The 12,440-nt window shown below is 65.4% G+C and overlaps 1 protein-coding gene across 1 annotated transcript; it reads right to left on the reverse strand.

Annotated features, from left to right (window-relative positions):
• Window positions 1–784: 784 nt before the first annotated feature.
• Window positions 785–12,330, reverse strand: B4GALNT4 (beta-1,4-N-acetyl-galactosaminyltransferase 4). The gene is made up of 20 exons (XM_025357282.1): window positions 12,177–12,330; window positions 9,997–10,100; window positions 9,441–9,533; window positions 9,254–9,349; window positions 9,085–9,175; window positions 8,909–9,009; window positions 8,691–8,758; window positions 8,387–8,465; window positions 7,170–7,236; window positions 6,930–7,064; window positions 6,747–6,856; window positions 6,524–6,624; window positions 6,342–6,442; window positions 5,369–6,272; window positions 3,149–3,432; window positions 2,831–2,984; window positions 2,648–2,720; window positions 2,405–2,558; window positions 1,912–2,038; window positions 785–1,239 (listed from the first exon to the last, which is right to left on the reverse strand). Exons 1-20 carry the CDS (start codon window positions 12,325–12,327, stop codon window positions 1,116–1,118), a joined length of 3,117 nt encoding a protein of 1,038 aa, XP_025213067.1. The 5' UTR covers window positions 12,328–12,330; the 3' UTR covers window positions 785–1,115.
• Window positions 12,331–12,440: the final 110 nt, after the last annotated feature.

Below are 12,440 nucleotides of genomic sequence, written 5' to 3' on the forward strand. Positions count from 1 at the left end.
CAAAGTGCTGGGATTACGGGCGTAAGTCACTGTGCCAGCCTTAATTTTAGGACTTTTTATCTCCAGAACTGTAAGATAATAAATTTTTTTAAGCCACTACACTTGTGCCAATTCGCTACAGCAGCCATAAGGAACTTACACGGCCACTCGGTGCCTGGCAGAGTACAGCCTCCCTCCTGTGACCCAGCCCAGGCCGGGACCGAGCTGGACCCACGGGCAGAGAGGAGACAAGGCAGGAGTGGGCTTCGACCAGCCTCTGAGTCAGTCCTTCTCTGGTGCCCTGCTGACCCTGACCTTGAAGGTACCAAAGTCATACAGGCCCCCTGATTATGGCTTCACTGGCTCGAGTTGGGTTTCTGTTTCTGGAAACCCCAAGTTTTGCCTGATCACCCCCAGCCCCAGCACAAGACATGCCCCACCTGGGTGCAGACAGCTCCTCCACCCTAGAGGAGGCTGGGGTGGGACTGACACCCGATTCTGTTTGCAGAATGGGGCACTGTGGCGGTGACTGCTCATTCCTCGCCCCAGTGTGGGGGGGCCCTGTGCTGTCTATGTCTGTTATCAGCGGGCACAGACCCCACAGACACAGGGCGGGAGGAAGAAGTCGGAAGCCCCCTCCCCACAGGGCCGGGCACCGAACCTCACAGGCAGGAAGGGGAAAGTGGTCTAGGGGGTGGGAGAAGCTGGGGTCTGGAAGGGCTGCCGCTGGAAGTCAGGAGGTCGTGCTCAGGGTCCCCCAGCGGTGAGGACTCCACCTCTCAAGAGAACAGGCACAGAGGACAAGTCAGAACTAAAAAAAATATTTCATTTCATTCTGAATAAAAAACAGAACAGACAGAACTCTTGGAAATCCTGAAAACAATGTCGTCGCTACAGCAAAATTTCACAGAAATCATCGCAGAGTGGGGACCAAGGCCAGGCCCTGACCCGCTGTGAAGGCTGCCTCTCCAGGGAGGGGCACGACGCCGGGGCCCAGTGGGCCAGAGAGGAACAGGCACAGGGGGTGGCTGTGCCCCTCTGACCAGCCCTGCCGGGTCCCTCGGGACCAAGCTCAAAGCCCAGCCCCCAGCAGCTGCCTCCGGACTCCCACCGGGGCTGGGAGGGGCTGCCCGTCCTCAGGACACCCCCGTGTGAGAGCCCTTCCTGCTGCGGACGCTCCACATGCCCCTCTTGGAGTGGTAGTGGTGGTAGAAGTTCCGCAGCCGGAGTCGCTCCACCTCCAGCCCTGCCTGCAGGACCCTGGGGGCAGAGAGAGGAGAGGTGATCAGGACTCGGCAGGGGGAAGAGAGAGAGGTGGTCAGGACCCAGGGGCCAGGGGCAGAGAGAGGTGATCAGGACCCGGGACAGGGGGCAGAGAGAGAGGTGGTCGGGACCCCGGGGCCAGGGGCAGAGAGAAGGTCGGGACCCCGGGGCCGGGGACAGAGAGAGGCGTCAGGACCCCGGGGCCAGGGGCAGAGAGGTGATCAGGACCCGGGGCCGGGGGCAGAGAGAGGTGATCAGGACCCGGGGCCGGGGGCAGAGAGAGGAGAGGTGGTCGGGACCCCGGGGCCGGGGGCAGACAGAGCGGTGGTCGGGACCCCGGGGCCGGGGGCAGAGAGAGGTGATCAGGACCCTGGTCCAGGGACTGGGGGTGTCAGGGCTGCCTCCAGCTTCCAGGGCCCTAGTGGGAGGTTGGGGACTCAGGGCCACCCAAGGCCTACAGGATCGGGGGCAGAGCTGGTTCAGGGATGTCCCTGAGCTTGCAGGACCTGGGGGTGGGACAGGGTCTCAGGAGTGATTCGGGTGGAGGGGGTCTCTCTGAGCCTGCAGGATACTGGGAAGATGGGGAAGGGTAGAGTTCTCTCAGCATGTGGGCACCATTTTCCTCATTCCGAGGAGGACGCAGGGTTCAGGGGAGTGGGAGGCGGTCACCTGTCCAGGAGCTCCCAGTCTTCACCCCCCCACTGGTCTCGGAACTCTTCCGTATTCATGCCTCCGACCCGGTCAAAGTCCGACTTGTAGATCCCAAAAAGGCCAAAGCCGTTCACCTCCCAGTAACCTGGGGCGGGCGGGTGAGGAGTGCTGCCCTTCAGACCAGGTCCTGCAAGGCCTCCCCGCAAAGGGCCGCCAGGAGACCTCGGGAGGGCCTCAGGGGCAGGGTCCCATCACCATGGGGGCTTCCGGCGGTGCCCGGTAATGACCCTGGAGCGCGATGCATAAACGCAGGATACTGCAGGAGGTCCCCGGGGACCCCCGCATGGCCCTGGGTGTGCTGGTGCCGGGGGACTGGGGCTCTGGGCTCTACGGGGAGCACTGATGGACTCCCAGGCCTCCCCTGGGGACTGAGAGGCCCCGGGTTCCTGGACGTTACCGTGGCGGTTGGTGGGAACCTTGCCATCACAGGGTGGGTCGCTTGGGGCCTCACCGTGGGGGTCCCGGGGCGAGCTCCCGCAGCTCAGACGCATGACCACCGGCGCGAAGGCCAGCCTGCCCTCCACGCAGTGCTTGCGGATGCCGTCCAGGATGTTGGGTGGGAAGTGGATGTGCAGGTCGCAGAGGAACACGATGCTGCTGGCGTCCTGGGGGGTGCGGGAGATCTGAGCCCCGCCCTCCGCTCCTCCCCGGATACGCCCCGTTTTGCTCCCCGACCCCCATCTGGCCCTCGGACCTCCACCGCGTCCACTCCCGCCTGCAGCCCGGCGGAGCGCTCGAAGTTCCCGGTTCGTCTCAGGTACTGGTACCTGGGGAGGAGGAGTCACAGGCACGATCTCTGGGGGTGGGGTCAGGGAAACCCACCTCCCGGGGAGGAAAGGTGCGCTGGGTCCGCCCAGGTGGAAGTAGGGGCCGTTACCGGGGCAGGCGCGCAGTGCGCAGGGCCCGCTCCACGTCCATATCCTCGCTCTCGAAATCCACCAGGACGACGCTGAAACGCGAGTCCCCGGTGCGCGCGTGCAGCGCAGCCATGTCCGCCAGGAACTGCGCCACCCACCGCGCCTGGTTTTTCACTGGAGGAGAAATGGGGGGCGGGGCGCTGAGCCGACCCTGACTGTATGCTGGGGCCTCCCAGCTCCGAAGAACCTCATCCCGGACACCCACACCCTTTCCTAGTCATTAGGGTCCACATTCCTCCCACGCGGTCTCCCGGAGACCCCGAGCCCGCCCTGCGCACCTGGCACGATGAAGTGAACCATCACGTCCTGGCGCCAGGCCAGGCGCAGTGGCCGGCAGAGCTCGGGGCGGCCATCGGGGCGCACAGAGGCCGCGGGAGCGGGCTCGGGACTTCCTCTGTCTGCATCCCCCACGTGGGCTCCTGGCAGCCGCAGGAAGACGTACTCGGAGAGTCGCAGGCGGCCTCCCCCGCGCTCCTGCAGCTCCAGCTCCAGCAGGAAGCGACTCCCTCGCGCCGAGTCCCGGCGCTTCTCCACGTTCACAATGCGTAGAAGCGCGAAGCGCCTGCAAGGCTGGGTGGTCAGCCGGTAGGAAGGCTTCCAGCCTGCACCCCACCCGCAACCCTGGGCCGCCCTGGCCACAGAAACTCAGCTGACTTGGAGTTGCGGGAGGCTGCGGGCTCCGCGGCACAGCTTCTGCCCCTCCAGGCAGGCCCAGCAGGCAGGTCCACCTTCCAGCCACCCCTCCAGGGTCGGGGCAGGACTGGGGGCACACCAGCGAGCCCAGGCCCATCCTCACCCCCTCGCGGGCCTCCTGGCCACCATGCACGTCCCAGGTGACATTTATGACATGTCCAGCTGTCCTGTTACCCCTTTGCTCAGAAACCTTCAGGAGTTGGCCACCGCCCATGGGACAAGGTTCAAACGGCTTCTATGGCATTCTAGGACCTTAAGCAGTTTCGAATTTGTGGCCTTCAATCTTCCCCTCCTACTGGGGTAGCAGACTCCTCCTCAGGCACAGCCACTGTCTCCTCTCCTTTGTCCTGAGGAGTCCCCTGCCTGGGATATTTGCCCCAGCCCTCCCAGCCACTCCTCTTCCAGGCCCTGGGTCACCTCTTCTGAGAAGCCCCCCCCCCCCCCGCCCCGTGCCTTCACGGAACCCCTTTCCCCCAGGCAGCAGCTCTGGGCCTGTCCTGATCCCCGAGTGGAGGAGGCTTCAATGCTGGGAGCCTGTTCCCGGCCCCTTCCTCCTCATTCTGCCCAGCCGAGAACCTCAGTTTCCCTCCACTTTGCGCTCCTCATCTGGAGAAAATAGGATCCTGCCCTAGACGACGCTTTCTCTTCAGTCGGCCTCACATCCTCCCTTGGCAGTCTGTGCCCTTCACCGGGGGACGCCCACCTGGGTGCCGAGGGGTCCGAGGCCTCCCTCCAATTCCTGTCCTTCCCCACCCCAAAGCCCTGAGTGTCAGAGACCTCCTGCCCCAAATGCTCTTGGTCTCTCTACACTGTTGCTCCTTGAGCCACACCCAAGTGGGCAAAGGTGGGACCACAACAATGACCATCCCATGAGGCCTCCATAGCATGACGAGCTGCTCTCAGGAAGCTTAGAGCCAGGGGCAGGCGTGCCCTCTGAGCCACCTTGAATCCAGCACCCACCCCCCAGGGCTCCAGGCTGTCAGTCACCACCACCACCATCCTTTCCCCTCCAGGCAGCGGCACACCTGTCTGTACCCAAACCGGTGGAATTCCTGCCCTGCTCACAACCTTCCATCACGCACAGGAGAAACAGTCCCAGCTCTGCCTCCATCCTCTGACCCTGCCTCTGCCTGTCATCACTGCGCAGCTCCTAACTCGCTTTCAAGGCTGGGCACAACAGATGCTGCCTCTTCTTAGGACTCCACAGGCCTCCCGGAGGCCAAATTAGACTCCCCACTCGCGCCCGCCAGCCTGCAGGGAGGGCAGACAGCACTAGATTCCTGGGGCCTGGGGGAGACCAGAGGGGCCAATGGGCAGAAGCCCTGCACCCTCCTCTGCAGTCAGGCCCTGAGCACCTGGGAACACCCAGGGGCACTGCGAGGGGAGAGGAGGAGGGGTCCAGGGGTCCTGAGCTTTGCCCTAAGTGTCTCAGCCTGGCCCCTGAATGGGGCTGTCTGCCCAGCAACTGGTTGGGACTGACGCTGACCTATGTAGCCTGGACTCATCCCTGGGCCCAGGTCCAGGATGACAGAAGTGGGGTTCGCAGGTGCAGGGATGAGGCGCCAGCCCTGGGTGGGGCTCCAGGGAGGTCCCTGAGGCTGGACAAGTGCCCTGGGCAGTCAGGACACAGGGAAGGAAGGGGAGAAGCTGGGGCTTCGCTGGGGTGGGGGGCGGTGCCTCAGCCCAGGCCGGTACACCATTGAGCCCTGGGGAAGGTCTGAGGGGCCCACCAAGGCCAGGACCTCCTCTCCCCGGCCGTCCCCGGCCCCACAACCGCCCTGGCGCGCGTTGAGCCGGCCCCATACCCGCCGTGGAGCGCGTTGAGCCGCTCCATGTACTGAGCCGCCACGTCCACAGCCTCCGCCTCCGGCAGCTGAAGGTTCCCCGAAACGTTGCACCGCAGGTCGTTCCAGTCGGAGCGCAGCAGCTCGAAGTCCACGGCGCCCACGCTGAACGTGCGCTGCCAGTCGATGGCGTCCTCACGCCAGCGTCCGAGCGCCGGGCCCGCGGCCTCCTCGCTGTCCTCCGACGCAGCCTCGTCGCCCGGGGCCCCATCGTCCTCCCCTTCCTCCTCCTCCTCGCCCTCCCCGGGCAGCTGTGGCCCGGACACCTGGGACAAGCTCAGGAAGGAGGTCACGGGCCGCGCTTCGGAGGACAAGTTTGAGTCCACTGTGGGCACCGCAGGTCCCAGCGTGCGCGCCTGGCCCTCCTGGCCCCCTTGGGTGGCCTGCGCCCTGGCTGGGGGCCTCGGCTGTGTGGCCTGGGGGCCGCCGGTCCTGCGGCCGTGGGGCCGGGGTGGGCGTGGGGGCGCCCGCAGCTGCACTCTGGGCAGAGGCCTGGGGTGCAGGAAGACGCCAGGAAAGGGCGGCCAGGGCGCGCGCGGCGCTGGGGCCCGGGGGGATGCCCGCTGTCCCGGCCGCACCCTGGTCACGTACACCTTCGGGGGCTGCTGCTCCGCTGCAGGGCGCGGGGGCGGAGCTCGGCCCAAGAAGAGCGGCAAGGGGCGGGCGCGGGAGGCCCAGCTCAGGGCCCGGGAGTGCCTGGGGGCCCCCTCGTCCCGGGGGCGGGGAGGGGTTGGCGGAGCAGGGGTGGCTCCGGGCTCCGCGTGGACCGCTGGGGCGGGGGACGGGGGGCCGCTCCTGGACGGGGCCGCCTCCGTGGGCTCCAGGCTGTCGAGCAGCTCCCCCTCGTCCTCGTCGTCCAGGAAGTCTGCGGGAAACGCGGGTCAGAAGCTCCCTGCGCGGGTGGGTAAGGGCTGGGGGCGCTGCGGACACTCACCGTCCGGGTTGAGGAAGAGGAAGGCTCGGCGCTGCACCTCCTCTTCTTCATCCTCGTCCCCCTCCTCCTTGTCCATCTTCATGTACTTATAGAACCCAAACCTGGGGCGGAGCGGAAGCATCAGAGCCGAGTCCCGCCCTGCCCGCCCCGCCCCGCATTTTCCAGCCGGGCTGCGAGCCCACCTCTCCAGGTACAGCGGAGACTCGCGGTAGAAGCACTTGTTGTCCGTCTCCATGTGGGTGAGGCGGGTGTAGTCGTTGGGATAAACGAAGGACAGGTACACCTGGGGGCGGGGAGTAGGGGGCTCAGGGCTCAGGGCGGGGACCTCCCGGGGCGGCCTCCCAAGGGGCTGGAGAAGGCTCCGCGGAGTCCCGGACGGGAGACCAGGTCTCCACCCGCACTCACAAATTGCAGTCCCTGGTATCTGGCGATGGGGAAGTCCTTGACCACGTAGGTGGGGGCGTAGGCACAGGGCTCCAGCACGTTCTCCAGGCTCGAAGATTCCATGCGCGGAGCTGCAGGAGGTGCGGTCATGGGGCTGCTGGGGCAGGCACCCCCGCCCTCGCCCCCGCGCGGGCCCCCTCTCACTGAGGAAAAAGGTATCCCTGGGATCTGGCCGCAGCATGTCTGCGCTGGTGTCCTCCTGCGGCAGACGCCCCCCCACGTGGCTGGCTGGAGACTGGGGGACGTGGGCCACGTGGTCCATCTTCAGGGCTGACTCATCTGGGGGAAGAGGGGTTCCAGGGTGTGCTCAGACTCCTCCATTCCTCCCGCTCCCACCCAGAGCCCATCCCAAGGAGCCCCACATCCCCAGCGGCGCCCGCGCACCTGTGTACAGGGAGATGTGAGCAGAGCTGATGACCTCGAACTTCAGGCCGGGCAGGAAAGCTCGCCACTGCGGGGCAGAGAGGGTGGGCGTCAGGGGCAGGGCCGTGGCTGGGTCCAGGGAAGAAAGGGTCTACCCCGGCTCAGGGCCGGGGGACTAGTAGGACCAATCCCTTAAAGGATGCAGGAGGGGAGATGGTAGAGGGGTCCGGGGGTTCCAACAAGGGGCAGCAGGGAAGCTGGGGAAGGAAGCCTAGAAAGCTGAGGGGCCCTGGGAGCAGGGCCAGACCTCCCCATACTCCCTTCCTCACCTTTCCTACCTGAGGCCCCCCTCCTTTCATCCCTCCCTCCCTCCCTCCCTCCCTGAGGTCCGCCCCCCTGCCCGCCTCAGGTTATGACTTCCAACCCTGCCCATTCCCAGTGAGGTCACTGCTGGCCCCCTGAGGGCCGGGCTGGATTCCCTCTCCACTCTGCCCCCACCGCCAAGCTGGGGCTCCAGGGTCCTTCTGTTCCCACCTCATCCTGGGGCCTCCACAGACCACCTCAAACCCCTGTCTCCAGCCTGGGCCCTCTGCCCAGCTGAGCTGGGGTGAAACGCGCCCTCCACACACCAGACACAGGCACCACGGAGCAGCCCGCAACACCCACCAGGCTCCAGGCCCTCTGCCTTGCTGTGTAACCCCTTCCGCTTCCCCCATCCATCCCCACAGCCACCTCCCTGGGTTCGAGGACCAAAGGCCACAGTAAAAACCCTTCCCCCAGGCTCTCTCCACTCTGTGGCCAGGGGTTTTTTCCTGGAATGCAAATCCCATGGCCTCATTCTCAGGACAAAGCCCTATCTGTGCAGAGTGGTGCTCAGGCCCCGCCTGGTCTGGCCACCAGAGCCTTCCCAGTCTCAAAGACCCGCTTCCTCTGCTGGGTCTGTTCCTTCGCTGCTCTCGTGGTCTAGAATTCACCCGCCATACGCCCCACCCCAAATTATCTGCCCCCCACATCTCCCTACTGAATGTCTCCATTCTCTCAAGACTCTACTCAAAGGTGACTCCTAGTGAGGCCTCACCGAGCCCCCCAAGAGGGCGGAGCAGACCCTCCTGACCTCAGGCCCATGGCCCTGACCAACTGCTTTGTCAGCTTTGGGACGGGGACTCCACTGCAGTTGTCCTGAAGGGAGGCAGCGGAAGTGGAGTCTCCAGAAACTCCCGGGGGCAGGGGGCACTCACGCCCACTTCCACGTGGTCCGAGCCGCGGTCGTCCTGCTTGTGCAGCAACTCAAAGTAGTACCTCCGGGAGGCCATGAGCCTGGGGACACGAGGAGCAAGGGTTGGGCCCCGCCATGCATAGTGGAGCCAGGGAAGGGGGCAGGTGGTGCCCACACCCCTCAGGGCTGGCCCTCAGGAGGATGGCAGCTGGGCTGGGCAGGTGCTTGTGCAGAGTGTGTGCAATCGTGCACCGGGTAAGGAAACACCACGTAGCCCCCTCCCACGAATACACAAGTGCATGCACATGCACCCCACAGTCACTCACCGCCTGGGCTTGGACACCTGGGAGCTGAACTTGGTGAATTCTCCAGGCGCTGTCCACTCGGAACCAGTCTGGGGGGTGATAGGGGAGGGGCGGCAGGGGGGTTCACTCTCTCCCTGGGGACACCAAACCCATCGGGTCCTCATTCCCAAGAGGCTGGTGGGGACAGGTGACTGAGCTGCAGGAGGCCTGGGAAGACACCAGGGGTGGGGTGGGGGTACCTTGCCCACAAAGGCCACAAGCTGAGCAGCAGCGGGGCTTTCGTCCGGACTCAGCCAGAACTCCGAGTTGTCGTCTGAGGCCACAGAAAACTGGACGTCTCCTAGTCCACAAGACTAGGCTCAGGGGGGGTGCAGCCTCACGACACCCCTCCCCCAGGGCACCCTCACCCCCGTACCATCCCTCGCTGGGTGGATGAAACCAAAAATACGGAGTCCATAGTTCTTCCACTTGGGGGACACGGCCAACTTCTTCACGGTGGTGCGAGTCTGAGGGGGCAGTGACTGTTGCTGTCGAAGCCCCCTGCGTGCCCTGCCCGCCCTGCACCCCCCAACCCCGGCACTCACATGAGGGAACAGCGGGAAGTGCAGGTTCCTCCTCAGGTGGCCCACGGCGCCCCCACACCAGTCCTCAAACACGTGCAGGTTCACCTGTCCCTTGTACTGGGGATCGGGGGGCCTTACCTTCTGCATGGCCCACCGCCCCCCCAGCCCCACCCTGCCTCCCAGCCCCTTACAGGCTGAGCCAGCTCACCTCCTCCCGCCATGGGGGTGTCTGATGGGTGAAGTTCAGTGGCAGCTTCCCAGCCCCTGCAGGAAACAGCATATCTAGATCCTGACCTTCGGGCTGCAGGAGAGAAAAGGCAGCGGGGTCAGGGCTGGAAGGGCAGGGAGGAGGTCACAAACGGCAAGACAGACCTTCACAAAGACCCCTTCCAACATGGAGCCACACAGGCCTAAATGCCTGCGAGCCCACAGCCGCGCAAACCCTGACCCATGGCCCCGGCACGTACACTCAGACCCCCTGGTCACTCTCGCCCAAGCAGATGCCCAGCCACCCCACATACTGACTGGCTGGTGCATTCATGCACCTGCTGCAGCCCCCAGACACAGAGCTCCAGACAGGATGCCTGGTGCTGCAGCTCACACTGACAAGCCATGCTGTGCTCCCCACCCACATGTCCTGTGTCTCATGCCCCCCTGCTGTGTCCTCCAGAAGGGACAGGTTCTCAAGACACCAATGCTCAAGTGGCTTCGGGGCTTTGGGGTCTCGTCTCGTGCACACGCGTTCTCCCCAAGGCCTTGCTCACCGCCTGCTCCTCTTCACGGCTCTCACTGGAGTCCTCAGCCCTCTGTGTGGATGGCGCAGCATGGACCCCCCGGCCGTCGGTCACACTGGTCAGCTTCTCACCATCTGCAGGTGGCACGTGAGGCCTGTCTCGGGCCCAGGCTCTCTCCAAGGCCATTCTGCCTGCTGCTGGGGTCAGCCAGGCTGGGGACCCACATGGCCAGAGCAGGGCAAGGAGGCTGTGGTGTCTCTCACTAAAGCCAAACCTCTCCTTCTCATCTGCGTCCTCTACCACCAGATGCCCCACCCCACAGCGAGGCAACTTCTTCCACACCCCACCTCTGGTGGGGCAGCCCGGGCTGAGCCTTCCAGCAGGCTGTTCCCAACCTCCAGCAGGTGTGAGGGAGGAAAGCTGGGTGCGCCAGCTGGTGTGTGTAGGCACCCACATGCACCCCCATCTGGCCATTCTTGTTAAGTGGCTCTGCCTCCAGGAAGACCCCAGGACTGCCCTGTGCCCTCAGCACTTTCTCTGTGTGCTGGTGTGTTCCATGTCTGCCTCCCTTACCAGAACTGAGAACTCAGGGTTAGTGCCAGGGACTGTAGTCAGGAAAGCCGGCACTGCCTCTCCTGAAGGATTTGAGCTCTCAAAGTCTGGACTGAGGGACAGGCATGGATGCGGAAGCCCAGGCGTGGCCCTGGAGCAGAGGGTGGCCCTGGATTGAGTGTCCCTGGGTAGGAGGACCAGGAGGGGCAGAAATGGGGTGAAGTGAAGCATCCCTTCAGATGCTCAGGTCCCAGGGCGTGGAACCCCCTGGGGCCGCAGTCAGGATGTCTAGGTCCTCAGCTTAGGGAGGTCCAGGAAGTGGAGAGGGCTGGGGCGCAGAGCTGGCCTGCCCAGGCTTGTGGGGAGGCAGTAGAGATGTCCACAGGCAGACCTGGGAAGGGTCCTCGGGGGGCTCCCCCGACTTTGGCCCCAGCTCCCCCGACAGAACAGTCTGCTCACTCCCCATCTCCCTGGGCAGCTGTTGAGTTCCTCTTGTCCTGGCCCTGGCCTCAAAGGTAGCAAGTAGTACAGGTGCCCTGGGGCGGAGCTCGCTTAGCCTCAGGGGGTCCTTGGAAGGGGGATTCCTATGCATCCGCCCCCTCCAGGTTGGGCTTAGATCCCTCCGCTGCTCCGAAAACTACAGAGGCTCCTGCGGAGGGGGCTGGTTCTGTTCTGTGTCATTGGGACAGCTGTGGATCCTGCCCTGTCTGCTAAGAGCTGGGGTGGAGCTTCTTTTAGGGATTCAGCAGTATCTGGGGTCTCTTGAGGGGGTGGCAGCTGCGAGGTATGTGGGTTGGGACAAGCCCCAGACCGTTGGCCTGTGTGGGTCCCGGCCTCCCAGCGCACGAAGAGAAGACAGAGGAGCTTTGGCAGGTGGAGTGGCCCAGGTGTCCCCCGCCAGTATCGTTGTTCTGCCCCCTCAGGACACCCGGCTCCCTGGAGAAGGCTCAGAGGCAGCCAGCTGGGGTCTCTCCTGGTCTGGGCATGGCACTAACCTCTCTCCTCCTCAGGAGGGGGCATTTTGTCCCTCCTTCTCCCCCCACCCCCCAGGCTTTCATCTGCGCCTTCCTGTCTGGTGTGTGTCAAAGATCAGCATCTCCAGGGGGCCCTACCCCGGCTGGCTCACCGTGACCCGATCTGCTTTGTTTGTGGGTTGGGGTCGGGAGAGTTTACGCCAGGCTTTGCAAGCTGGGCGCCATCCCCACGCACGGACCCCCACAACACTGGCACAGTTCACCGAGGGCGCCCCCGCCGGGAAGCGTCCCAGCTGCACCGGCCACTTCGCCAAGCCCGGGCCCGGGTCCCCAGCACACGGGGAAACTGAGGCCCTGCTAAGCGGGCAGGGGATGGAGGCGAGGCCTGAGAAGGCCTCTCGGAAGGCTCAGCAGGGTCTGGGGCAGAGAATCCCCCGGGAGCCCACCGTCAGCCGCTCACTACCAGATCCAAGCCAGGGTCCCTCCCAGAGAGGGTCGCGCGCGTCACTGCCGACGTCATCCAGCGTCCGGGCCGAGCCGAACCGCGCCCCCTCCTCACACATCGCAGGGCGGGGAACAGCGGGCGGGGTCTCCGGGCGGGCCGGGCCCAGCAGAGACCCCCGTGCGGTGGGAGGCTCGGCCCGCGCCCCGGGGCCCCCGCCGCCCGCGCCCCTCGCGCCGTACCTCGCCCGTAGCCCAGGCGCTGGCGCAGCGCTCGGCCCTGGCGCACCAGGCCCAGGTGCACGTAGGTGAGCCACGCGGCGCAGCTCAGCAGCAGCAGCAGCAGCAGCAGCTTCATCTGTTTGCGGATCTTCTTCACCGGGAGCCGCGGCATCGCGGCCGCCGCGCCCGCCCCAGGCCGCGCTCAGCGGCGCCGCTGCAGCCCCCGGCCCCCGCCCGCCCCGCGCCGCCTCCCCGGCCCCCCCCGCCCCACCTACGTGCACCTGG

This window comes from Theropithecus gelada, chromosome 14, assembly GCF_003255815.1.
Source record: "Theropithecus gelada isolate Dixy chromosome 14, Tgel_1.0, whole genome shotgun sequence".
Taxonomy (NCBI): Eukaryota; Metazoa; Chordata; class Mammalia; order Primates; family Cercopithecidae; genus Theropithecus; species Theropithecus gelada.